The sequence below is a fragment of the Chiloscyllium plagiosum genome, unplaced genomic scaffold, assembly GCF_037043375.1.
Source record: "Chiloscyllium plagiosum isolate Xiang-an unplaced genomic scaffold, Cpla_swu_hap1 HiC_scaffold_1, whole genome shotgun sequence".
Classification (NCBI taxonomy): Eukaryota; Metazoa; Chordata; class Chondrichthyes; order Orectolobiformes; family Hemiscylliidae; genus Chiloscyllium; species Chiloscyllium plagiosum.
The window spans coordinates 4,362,014-4,374,749 of record NW_028270139.1 but is presented as its reverse complement, the minus strand read 5'-3'; the positions used below and the strand labels follow the sequence as shown (position 1 = coordinate 4,374,749).

The 12,736-nt window shown below is 42.3% G+C and overlaps 1 protein-coding gene across 2 annotated transcripts in view; it reads right to left on the bottom strand.

The window, feature by feature from the left end:
• The window catches only part of sh3d19 (SH3 domain containing 19), a 145,939-nt gene that overhangs the window by 83,703 nt on the left and 49,500 nt on the right, over nucleotides 1–12,736 (bottom strand). The window contains exons 1-2 of one of the 2 annotated variants that reach the window (XM_043699654.2): nucleotides 6,867–7,028; nucleotides 3,789–3,834 (exon numbers count right to left, since the gene is read on the bottom strand). In XM_043699654.2, the coding sequence (XP_043555589.2) occupies nucleotides 3,789–3,834; nucleotides 6,867–7,020 (200 nt within the window). In that variant the 5' untranslated portion in view covers nucleotides 7,021–7,028. Of the gene's footprint in view, nucleotides 1–3,788; nucleotides 3,835–6,866; nucleotides 7,029–12,736 lie in introns of those variants that run through there. The other variant, XM_043699673.2, reaches the window with a different exon arrangement.

Sequence of the window (12,736 nt, the reverse complement as noted above, 5' to 3'; positions counted from 1 at the left end):
GTGAATTTCCTCTCCTAGTTATTGTCACGTACTGCTGAGCTTCAGTAACCCAGCCCAGTATCTTTTTTTAAGTGATGCATTGGCTAACAGAAACTGTAGTTCAGTTTTTGTTTGCATCCTTTACTACTGTCACAGGGGTGGCATTTGAGGATGGAGTTCTGGAAGAGGTAGGTATGGATTTGAGAGGTGACGACACGTTCAAACACTTGGAGAGGAAAGGGAGGTAGGAGTTGTTTGCATGGGCAAGGTTAGAATCCCTACAGTGTGGAAACAGGCCCAAGTTGAGGGGGAAGGTAGCTGAGAATGTGATAGGGATAAAGGTGATAGGTCAGAAAGGAGGGTGGAGTGGATAGATGGGGAAGGTGATGGACAGGTCAAGAGGGCGGTGTCGAGTGGAGGCTTGGGACTGGGATAATGTGGGGGGAGGGGAAATGAGGAAACTGGTGAAATCCACATTAATCCTGTGTGGTTTCCGGGTCCCAAGACAGAATATGAGGCGTTCTTCATCCAGACGTCAGGTGGTAAGGGTTTGGCGATGGAGGAGGCCGAGGACCTGCATGTCCTTGGTGGAGTTGGAGTGTTCGGCCATGGGGCGGTGGGATTGGGGGCTGCAGGTGTCCCAGAGATGTTCTCTGAAACGATCCGTAAGTTGGCGTCCTGTCTCTCCAGTGTAGAGGAGACCACATCGGGTGCAAAGGATACAGTAGATGACATTGGTGGAGGTGCAGGTAAATTTCTGTCGGATGGGGAAGGATCCTTTGGGGCCTTGGATGGAGGTGAGGGGAGTGGTGTGGGTGCAGGTTTTGCACTTCTTGCATTGACAGGGGAAGGTGCTGAGAGTGGGGTGTAGGCTGGTGGGGAGTGTAGGCCTGACGAGGGAGTCGTAGAGGGAATGGTCTCTCTGGATCTCTGGAATGCTGATGGGGATGGGGAGGGAAAAATATATCTGGTGGTGGGGTCCGTTTCTCGGTGACAGAAGTGGTGGAGGATGATGCGTTGTACGCGGAGGTTGGTGGGAAGGTGAGGACCATATTCTGTTGGGAGGGATGGGGCTCAAGGGCAGTGGTGCGGGAAGTGGAGGAGATGTGTTGGAGGGCATTGTCGACCACGTGGGAAGGGAAATTGTGACCTGGGAAGTAAGAGGCCATTTGGGAATTTCTAAGGTGGAACTGGTCATCCTGGGAAGAAATGCGGTGGAGGCAGAGGAATTGGGAATGAGGGATGGCATTTTTACAGGAGGTAGGGCGGGAGAAAGTGTAGTCTAGGTAGCTACAGCAGTCAGTGGGCTTGTAGTAGATGTCCGTAGTGTGTCGGTCGTTGGAGATGGAGATGGAGATGGAGAGGTCCAGGAAGTGGAGGCAGGTGTCTGGGATGGTCCAGGTGAATTTGAGGTCAGGGTGAAAAGGTGTTGGTGAAGTTGATGAACTGATCAACCTCCTCGTCAACCTCAGTGAAGGAAATAACTGAAGATTGACTTCAGACCTCCCTTCTCAAATTTAATTAATCCTGCAAACTCTGTTAAAAAGAATCGTGAAGAAAACAAAATCACAACATGAGTTCATTATCAACTTAAAGCTCAGATAACGGACATTCATGCTTGTGTGTGAGATTTTTACGCATTTTCCTAAAATAAAGGCTCCAGAGAGCATGGAAAGAATAAGAGCAGCTGGGTCTATAGGGCACCTTCCACAGACACAGGACAGCTCAACGCGCCGTTCAGCCAATGAAGGATTTCTGAAGTGGAGTCACTGTAGAAACGTACAAAAACCTGCGAGCTCACTTGGGCAACAAACTTCTCAAACAGTAATGTGATAACGATCAAATAATCCGTTTTTGTAATGCTGACTGCCAGATAAATATAAACACTTTCATACATACAAATCTACGATTGATCCTATGATTCTATTAAGACAGATGGCTTGACTCGGATATTATCGTGGAAAATAAACAGACAGGCAACAAAACTCTCAAGGTCAAATGCCCAGATTTCAAGGATGGGTTAAATTGTCTTTAAAATGTGTCTGTGTGGAGTTTGCACATTCTCCCCATGTCTATGTGAGTTTCCTCCAGGTGCTCCGGTTTCCTCCCACAGCTCACAGATGTACAAGCTTGGTGGATTGGCCATAGTGAAATGTCCATAGTGTCGAGGGATGTGCAGATTAAGTGGATTAGCCATTGGAAAGGGTAGGGGGGTGGGGACTGGGTGGGGTGCTGTTTGGTGGGTCGCTGTGGACTTAAATGGGTCAAATGGCCTGCATCCATATTGTAGAGATTCTGAGATGATTCCACGATTCAAATCAAAGAGACCAAGGAAACCAATAAGGACAGAAACGCATCTATTAAAATTATGAGTGCAAAGTTAGCACTCAATACACATACAGAAAGGTTTCAGTAGAAAAAGGTTAAATGTTAAGTGAAATGTTGTTACTATGTAGACACATACTACAAATACAGTCCAAGTAGCATAACGAAATATCATGTTTCACAAAGTGACACAGCAAAGTGAGCACAGCTTCTGAATGGCAATTCAGCTACTAAAAGGTGGAAATGAAATGATCCAACTCAAAATAGAATGGATCAGGATTCCAATGATTAGAAGAATCTGCATGATAAATAATCAGTCTTCCAGCTAGTTCAGTAACACCCTGCTCTACCTTGTCATTCCATTTTCAAAAGGAGGAAAATTTGCTCACTTGAGGATAGTCTGGGTTGGTTTGAGAGAGTCACTATTTGCCAGATTCAAAAGCTAATTAGGGCAAGGGATTAATGCTGGAACTCCATGCTGTTGATGTAAATTTATTGAGAATCTTATTTATTTATGCCTCCATGTTACAAAAAACAAATTGAAATTAAATTGCTTTCGTTTTCAATATAGTCTCTGGCTCACAGGTTAGAAAATTCCAGGCTCTCTCACTCAACACCGAGTAGCGGGCCTAAAATCAAGGTGGCCTAATTCAAAACACAATCTGTCGCATCCATAGTTTTAGTTCACTATCAGCCCATTATGTACATCGTTGTAATTGAATCTGGGATAAGTCTAACTGAAATAACCTTCACTACACATCTTATGTTACTTTGCAGATAAATTTACAGTATATACATTAAATATGTCAGAGGACAGGATGCCTAAATTAACCTTTTATTATATGATTAATGAATAATAATTCAAAAAGAGTCGAAGTCAGTAAATGTTATCCTTCAACTAGTTCCTGCATCCCGACAAGGCACAATCTAACACTCTCAGTTATCTCACTGCTTGCTCTGTTCAATACATGCCAAGTCATATAGTCATAGTCACACAGCCACACAGCATGGAAACGGGCCCTTCCGTCCAACCAAAGCATGCCAAACATAGCCCCAAAAACTAAACTAGTCCCACCTGCCTGCTCCTGGCCCATATCCCTCCAAATCTTTCCTGTTCATGTACATATCCAAATGTCTTTTGAATGCAGTAATTGCTACATCCACCACTTCCTCAGGAAGCTCATTCCACCAGCGATCCACTCTGTAGTAAAGCTCTCTCCTCTCACCCTAAAAATATGTATCCCTAAGACTTGAAATCCCCAATCCTAAAAAAAAGACAACTACCATTAACTCTATCTATTCTTCGCATCATTTTATAATAATCTATCAGGTCGCCTCTCAACCTCCTACACTCCAGTGAAAAATGTCCAAGCTTATCCAGCCTCTCTCTATAACTCAAACCTTCCATACCCAGCAATGCAGAAATTAAGGAAATCATAACATATTTCACACATCTACACAACTATTTCAAAATAATCACTTACCTTGAGCTGCGGGATGGTTGGTCTGGTTTATTTCTATTTGAACGATCTGTAAACCACAAAAAAAGAAAAGGGTAATTTTGAATTCATGGAGTTTATACTTTTCAAATCAAACAGATCACAGTGCAACTAATGGTATTCACACTTTCACACCAATAACACTTACATTCCAGGCAATATGTTTACCCTGATAGAAGTTATGGACAGTCAAAAATAAGAACTATATTGAAAGGGTTTCTTTAGTTAGGATTTGGATTTGCCATGAGGTGGTTCCTAAAATTGTTAGGATAATTGTTGATTATTCTTTTCATTGCAGACTGCCTTGTTTCATGAGGTACAGTCAAATTGGAAAAGTGCAATCAATTTTGTGAGAATCAGGATGGTAGACGTAGTTTATATGGATATCAGTCAGGCCTTTGATAAGGTGCTACATGGTAGGCTGCTCTGGAAGGTTAGATCACTTGGAATGGAGGAGGAGCTGGCAAATTAGATTAAAAAAAAACTGGCCTGATGATAGGAAGCACAGGGTAATAGTGGAAGGGTGCTGGTCAGACTGGAGGCCTGTGACTACCGGAGTACCTCAGGGATCGGTGCTGGGCCCATTGCTGTTTGTAATCGATATCAATGATTTGGATGAGGATGTACAGGGCATGATTAGTAAGTTTGCTGATGACACTAAAATAGTAACATGGACAGTGAAGAAAGTTATCAGAAACCGAGGCAATGCCAAATAGAGTTTAATATAGATAAGTGTGACGTCTTGCATTTTGTCAAGTCAAATCAAGGTAAGAGCATCATGGTGAATGGTAGGGCCTTAAGGAGTGTAGTGGAATAGAGCGGCCTTGGAGTTCAGGTTCACAATTCTCCGAGAATGGAGTCCCAGGTAGACAGGGCAGTGAAGAAGGCTTTTGACACACTGGCCTTCATCAGTCAGGGGACTGAGTATAGAAGTTGGGAAGTTATGTTGCAGTTATACAGGACATTGGTGAGGCCGCACTTGGTGTATTGTTTTGGTCACCTTGTTATAGGAAGGATGTTATTAAACTGGAAAGAGTGCAGAAGACACTTACAAGGATGTTGCCAGGACTCAATGGTCTGAATTATAGGGAGAGGTTGGACAAGCACAAGGACTTTTTTTTTAAAGCATAGAAGACTGAGGGATGACCTTATAGATCATGGAAGGCACGGATAGGATGAATGCACTCACTCAGTCTGTTTCCCAGGGTTGGAGAAATTGATGATTAGAGGGCGTTAGTTTGTGGTTAGTGGGGAAAGAATAAAAGGGAACCTGAGGGGCAACGTTTTTACACAGAGGGGGTACACATATGGAATGAGTCGAGAGTGCGGTGCTGGAAAAGCACAGCAGGTGAGGCAGCATCCGAGGAGCAGGAAAACTGAGGTTTTGGGCAAAAGCCCTTCATTGATTCTCCTGCTCCTCGGATGCTGCCTGACCTGCTGTGCTTTACCAACACCGCACTCTCGACTCTAATCTCCAGCATCTGCAGTACCCACTTTTGCATATGGAATGAGCTGCCAGCAGAAGTGCTTGAGGCGGGTACATTAACAATATTTAAAAGGCGTTTGAACAAATACATGGATAGCAAAGGATTAGAAGGATATGGGCCAAGTGCAGGGAAATGGGGTTAGTGTGGATGGATTTTGGTCAGCATGAAAAGTTTTGGCCAAAGGGCCTGCCTCCCTGCTGTAGGACTCCATGACACATTTGCCAATAATCTTCCTGATTACCCATGCTAGTACATCGAAATTGCACAATATTTATTTTGTAAATGTGGCGATGTTGAATATTTTGAGCATTGCTTGCAAACTTCCATTACATTCAACTGAAGAATCTTTCACTCTGATCTGTGAAGGGGATTTATATTCATCCCTGACAGCAGTTAATAGTTAACCAATATTAACACCCTGTCTTTGTTTATGTAGTGCTGTAATCTTGACCATGTCCACCAGAAAGCTCAAGAGAGGCTGGGCATAATGAAACAATTGGAACTTGTCTTGTTATTGGAAAGCAACCTCCAACAAAATATCTGAAGCATAAAACCCATTTCAGGGCAGAAATAATGAGGATCTTGAGAAATATTATTTTGCCAGTTGATCAAAAAAGAAATAATGATAGGTCGGCTGATTAAAGGATACAATGACCAGAATGACAGGAGTCTGTACTGACTTCCTGAAATTGTGGGAGGCTAGTAGTTAGGGAGTGATAGTTCACCTGACATGACATGAAAGCTGTCAAGACAGGCAGGGTCAAATCATCAAATATTAATCTTCTTCATGAGAAGATCGTCTGAAACCACAAAGATTTCTGCCCCGGTAGCTGGACAGCAAGGAAAATGTAATTTTAACTTGACTTGTAGTTGTTCCTGAGCATGTTTGAAAATGACTTTTTAAAGACTTCACATCAACTGCAAAGGTATCAATTGTAATTTTTCTTGATGAAGAAATAATACTGGTCCATGTGACTTGACAATTCTTGACCTTGGAAAAAGTAAATTAAGATGAAAGGCATATGGCAGAGGGTTAAGGTACAGCCTGTGAAGCTGTCAATGTTACTGCTGCTGCATTTTGCCACAGCTGACCAGATAGTGTTACAAAGTTTATTACAGGGTTCAAATAAAAGGAATCTCCGAATCATCTGTGCCATCAGCTAAGGAGGTTCTGCAGCAATGTGCCATTTGATGACAACCATCTCTGGTGGTCTCAGACAGAATACCACTGCAGACTGCAGGACGGTTGAATTAACTGAATAAGCGAGTGAAGGGTCGTATGTACTAAAGGCAGAATTACAGAACTTTGGAACTGCACACGGTGTCACATGTCTGCTGGAATTATATTGGTGCCAGTGGTTGTGTAAAATGTTTATTTGTTATCCTGACCAATTATTGTGTAATTTTGCCTTTCATTTCAATATTTCCTCCCCACTCCGATCAGCATTCTGCAGAGACCATTCCCTCCGTGACTCCCTCATTGGGTCCACACTCCCACCAACCCACCCTCCACTCCTGGCACCTTCTCCTGTCACTGCAAGAGGTGTAAAACCTGCACCCACACGTCCCCCCTCACCTCCTCCATCGAAGGCTCCAAAGGACCCTTTCACATCCAGCAAAGATTTTCCTGCACATCCATACACGTCATCTACTGTGTCTCTTGCTCTCGATGTGGTCTCCTCTACAGTGGGGAGACTGGACGCCGACTCATGGAGCATTTTAAGGAACATCTCTGTGACACACGCACTGAACAACCCCACCACGCTGTGGCTGACCACTTCAACTCCCCCTCCTACTCTGCGAAGGACAGGCAAGTCTTGGGCCTCCTCCACTCTCTGGAGGAAGAACGCCTCATCTTCCACCTTGGGACCCTCCAACCACACGGCATCAACATCGATTTCATCAGTTTCCTCATTTCCCCATCCCCTACCTTCTCCCAGTCCCAACCCTCCAACTTGGCACCACCCTCTTGGACTTGTCCTACCTATTCATCTTCCTTCCCACCTATTCCCTCCAATCTATCACCATCATCCTCCATCTACCTATCGCCTTCCCCCCAGCCCCACCCCCACCCTCCTATTTATTTCTCAGCCCCCAACCCCCCACGCCTCTATGTTCCTGATGGAGGGCTTATGCCCGAAACATCGACTCTCTCTGCTCCTTGGATGCTGCCTGACGTGCTGTGCTTTTCCAGCACCACACTCTTTGACTTTTATTTCAAGTACCATTTGCCTGTAAATTCGAGTCCGATTTGCCTTGGTTTTGATGAAGGAGCAGCGCTCTGAAAGCTAGTGCTTCCAAATCAACCTGTTGGACTATAAACTGGTGTTGTGTGATTTTTTAACTCATTATTCTACATTTCTGCCTGACCTCGATAACCTTCCAATCCTTGCTTGTCAAAAATCCACCTACCTCTGGCTTAAAAAATATTCAAGAACCCTGCTTTCAACAGGTTTTCAGGAAGAGTGCTCCAAACACTCTTTAACCCTTCAGGAAAACAACTGGATCATCTCTATCTCAATATGAATGACCCCTTATTTTTAAACTGGGTCACTCTGTCGTGCACTTTACCAGAGGAAAAAACATTCTTTTCACATCCACCCTGTCACTACCCCTCAGCATATTAAATGGTTTCAATCAAGTTGCCTCTTACTTTTCTAAACCACAGGGTATACAAGCTGACTCTGTCTGGTCAACCCTGTGGAACCACCTTCACTTTATTTAAATCCTTCTTTGAACAAGGGGACCAGAGCTGTGCACAGTTGTGGCCTCACCAATGTCCTGTGTAACTGAAACATAATCTTATATTTATACTGAATTCTCCTTGCAAGAAAAAAAATACTGTACCTGTGTACTAACATTTTACTATCATGCACTAGGACATCTAGATACCTCACACCTCAGAGCTGTGCAATTTCTCACCATTGAGATAAAACGCTTCTCTTTGCCAAAATGGACAATTTCAAATTTTCCCACGATGCACCACTTTTCCCACTCATTTCACCATCTATACATTTCTTTGTAGTCTCCTTACATCTTCCGCACTATTTACTTTTCCACCCATCTTTGAATCATCAGCAAATTTGGTAACCATACATCCAGTGTTTCATCAGAGTCATTTATATAAATAAATCGTAAAATGTTAAGGCCCCAGCCCTGGCCCGTGCGGTGCACAGCTCAACAGGTCTTGCCAACCAAAAAGTAACATTTAAACTTATTCTGTTTCCTATGGGCAAACCAATCTTCTATCCATGTCACTATGTTATCCTCTACACCTTGAGTTTATATTTTCCTCAATAATCTTTGGAATGGTATCTTAGATATCCAGGAGGCATTTGTTAGGTACAGTACTTCCAACTAGTTGCCCTTCATTGCTAGCACACGTTATTTCTTGGAAGAACTCCAATAAATTGATGAGATATGACTTTATTTTCACAAAGTTATACTGTCTCTATCCAGCTACTTTGACAATTTCTAGGTGTTCTGCAATTATTTCATTGAAATTGGCTTCTTACATCTGCCCTATAGCTAACACACCTGTAGTTTCTGGCCTTCTGTCACCCTCCCTTTTTGAATAAGTGATTTATATTTGTTATCTTTCAATTTAAAGCAAGCTTCCCCGAATCCAGGAAATTTTGGAAAATTAAAACCAACACAACAATCTGGTCAGTAGCCATTTCTTTTAAGATGCTAAGATGAAATGCTAAGCCAGAAAGTTGGGGAAAATTTTAAAAACCTACAAAAGATGACCAAAAACAATAACAAGGGAGAAAATAAGCTTTGAGGGTGAACTGGCAAATAATATCGAAATGGATAATAAGCCTTTCTTTAAGTAAATAAAAAGGATAGAGGGACCAAAGCAAACATTTACTCCTGAGGGGCTGAGGCTGGGAAAATGGTAATGGGGAACCAGAAAATGGTCGACAAGTTGAATAAATACTTCGCATCACTCTTTATGGCACAGAACACTAATTCCATTCTAAAATGTTCTAAATAATCAAGGGGCAAATATGGGGGAGAAAACAAATACAATAACTATCACTAGAGAAAAAATACTAGAGGAATTAATAAGGCTAAATGTTGACAAGATCCCTGGATTGGATGGGTTACATCTGAGGATACTAAGGGAAGGAGTTACAGACATAATTGGTGCACCAGTTGTAATCTTCCAAGAATCTTTAGATTCATTGGGAAAATGTTATTGGTAATTATAAAGAAGGTAATAGCAGAACATTTAGAAACACATATTATAATCAAGCAGAGTCTCACAAACTCTTAACATTCGCCTGTACCTGTGTTTTTGTTTTTGCCGCTGTTTACCTATTATTTACTTATCTATGCTACTTAACTCAGTGATCTGCCTGTATTGCTCGCAAGACAAAGCTTTTCATTGTGCCTCGGTACACATGACAATAAATTCAATTCAAATCAAATTCACATTGCTTCATGAAGAGGGAAATCATGCCTAATATTTATTAGAATTCTTTGGTAGATTGATATATTTGAATTTCAAAAAGGCATTTGATAAGGTAGCACACATAAGGCAAATTAATAAGAATCCACGGTGGTGGGGGTAGCATATTAGCATAGATGGAGAATTGGATAACTTATAGAAGATGAAGTGTTGGCATGAAGGTGGCATTTTCAGGATGCAACACGTAACTGGTGGAATGCCACAAGGTTCAGTCAATGCTGAGACCACACTTATTTACAATATATATTAATGACTTAGATGAGGTAAATGAATGTGCTATTATCAAGTTTGTGGGAAGGCAAATGGTGAGGATGACACAAAGAGTCGACAGAGGGATATCGTCAGGTTAAATGAGTGGGCTAACAAATTGCAGGTGGAATATAATGTGGGGAAAATACGAGATTATGTATTTTGGCAGGAAGAATAGAGGATCTGAAGATTATTTCAGTGTAACAGACTCCAGAAAGCTGCAGGACAGTACAGTCCACATACACGAATCCCAACAAGTTAGCATAAACATTCAGCAGGTAATAGGGAAGGCAAATAGAATGTTGGCTTTTATCTCAGAGGAATAGGTAAATGTGCAGTTGATGTAGTTTATACAGATTTCAGTAAGGCCCTTTGACAAGGTCCCACATGGGAAACTGATCAAGAAGATCACAGCTCATGGGATCTGGGTTAAATTGGCAAGTCCAGACTTGGCCCAATGGCTCCCAAGCAGAGGGGGCTTGATGGAAGGCAGTTTGTGTAACTGGAAGCCAGGGCTCAGTGGCATACCATAGGGGTCAGTGCTGTGTCTCTTTTGTTTGTGATAATATATTTGAGATGCAAGTCAAGTTTGTGAATGATACAAAGGTTGGCTGGGTGGTTGACAGTGAGGAAAGAGGCCTTGGGTTACAGGAGGATATAGGTGGGTTGGTCAGATAGGCAGATCAATGGCAGATGTAAGTTAAGCCTGATAAATGGGAGGTGGTGAAAGTTGGAAGTAGCAGCAAGGCAAAGGTGTACTCAGTGAATGACAAGACACTAGGAAGCTCAGAGGAACAGAGGGATCTTCGGGGTGTTGGTCCATAGACCCCTGAAGATGACAGGGCAGGTTGTTAGGTTAGTTAAAGCAGCATATGGAACACTTGCTTTTATCAGTTGAGGCATGGGTTATAAGAGCAGGGAGGTTATGTTAGAGCTTTGCACACAACTTTGGATAGACCACAGTTAGAGTACTGTGTAGTCTGGTCACCATACAATAGGAAGAATGTGATGGAGGGGGTGCAGAGAAGGTTTACCAGGAATCTGCTTCGAATGGAGCATCTGAACTGATAAACTCTGATTATAGTCTTTGGAGCAAGGAGCTTTGAGGGGATACCTGATAGGTTGTGAAGGGCATGAATAGAAAGCAGCTGCTCCCCTCAGTGGAAGGGTTAGTAACAAGGAGGTACAACTTTAAGGTGAAAGGCAGGAAGTTTAGAGGGGACTTGAGGAAAGAGATTTTCACCCAGAATGTGATAGGGGTCTGGACTGTAGTGCCTGGGAAGGTAGATGGGGTGGGTAACCTCACAACCCTTAAAAAGAAGTTGGTTGAGCACTTGAAGCGTTATGGACCTAAAGCTAGGCAATGGGACCAGTGCAGAATTAGCGTATGTTTAGCAGTACAGACTTCATGGATTGAAGGGACTCTTCTGTACTGTATAATTTCATGATTGTATAAGAATAGGGAAGTCTTGTTAAAACTGTGCAAGGTACTAGTTAGACCGCACCTAGAAAGCTATGAACAATTTCGGATCCTCTTATCTAAATAGAGGTATACTACATTGGAAGCAGTCCAGAGACGGTTCACTTTTGTCATAAATCACAACTTCCAGATAATTGAAAGTCAATTCGGCGAAGCAGATTGGAGTTTCAGTGCTCTTTTGATTGAGCTAATCTCATGAATCAACCTAGTCAGATGATCGCGGCAGCCATTTTAGGTCAGCTTTCAATCTTTTTAAAACAATTGTTAATCCAAGAAAATGTTAAGTATTAAAAACAAATGATGGAAATTAACCTTCATGGTTCATTTTCACTTGAATTGCAAAACTATTAACATCTGAAGATAAACATTTCCTGAATTAGGACCGGAGGCAGATCCCTTCAAATGCTGACCAAATAAAACAGGAAAAAGCTACAGGTCAAATGTATCAAATTGATAATATCAAATACATCATTCAGATGGCCCTTGCATATTCAACAATCTTCCAGCATACAGATATGTCCAATTCATCAAAGCCAGTTGATTAATATTAGCATACATGGGAACCTGTCTTTGACAAGAATACACAGGCCATGCACATAATGCATCACCAAGAACAAATATGGAGATTACTCAGCTCTCTTTCCTGGCAGCTATAAATTGCCCATCTCAGAGCAAGAATCTGAGTACATGGGCCTTATAACCCATCAGCTTGGCCGTGTCCCTTGTATGTTTCACAAGTCAGCCAAAGACAACAACTCCTGCAGGCTGTGTGTGCACTACCCTGACAGCCAGTCAGTACAGCAGCTGGGAAATACACACCAACATCAAAAACAGCAATCAGTCACATCACTTGGCAGCTTCGTTTGCAGTTAGCATGGAAGAACCAGCCTTTCAAGATTGCCTCCACAACCATCGGCAAATGGAGACACCCCACCCAATAGGATCATTTGCTGCATGTTCATCATCTCTCACAGCTGGACGGACACCAATAACGGTGCCAAAGAAGAACAGATTTGATGCTAATCGGTGTACTTTGTATTTCAGTACACTGACGTTTTTTAAAAAGTTGCCGAAAATCACTATGTTGTTCTTTCTTGTTTTTTCACAAATGGCAAACCTAACCAAGAAACAAAATCAATTTGTGCTTCCTGTCTAAATTGAATGGGCTTGTTTGTACATCTAATTCAATGTTCATTCAATGATGAATACTTGCTGTGTGCCACAAGTAGTCCCTATTAATTAA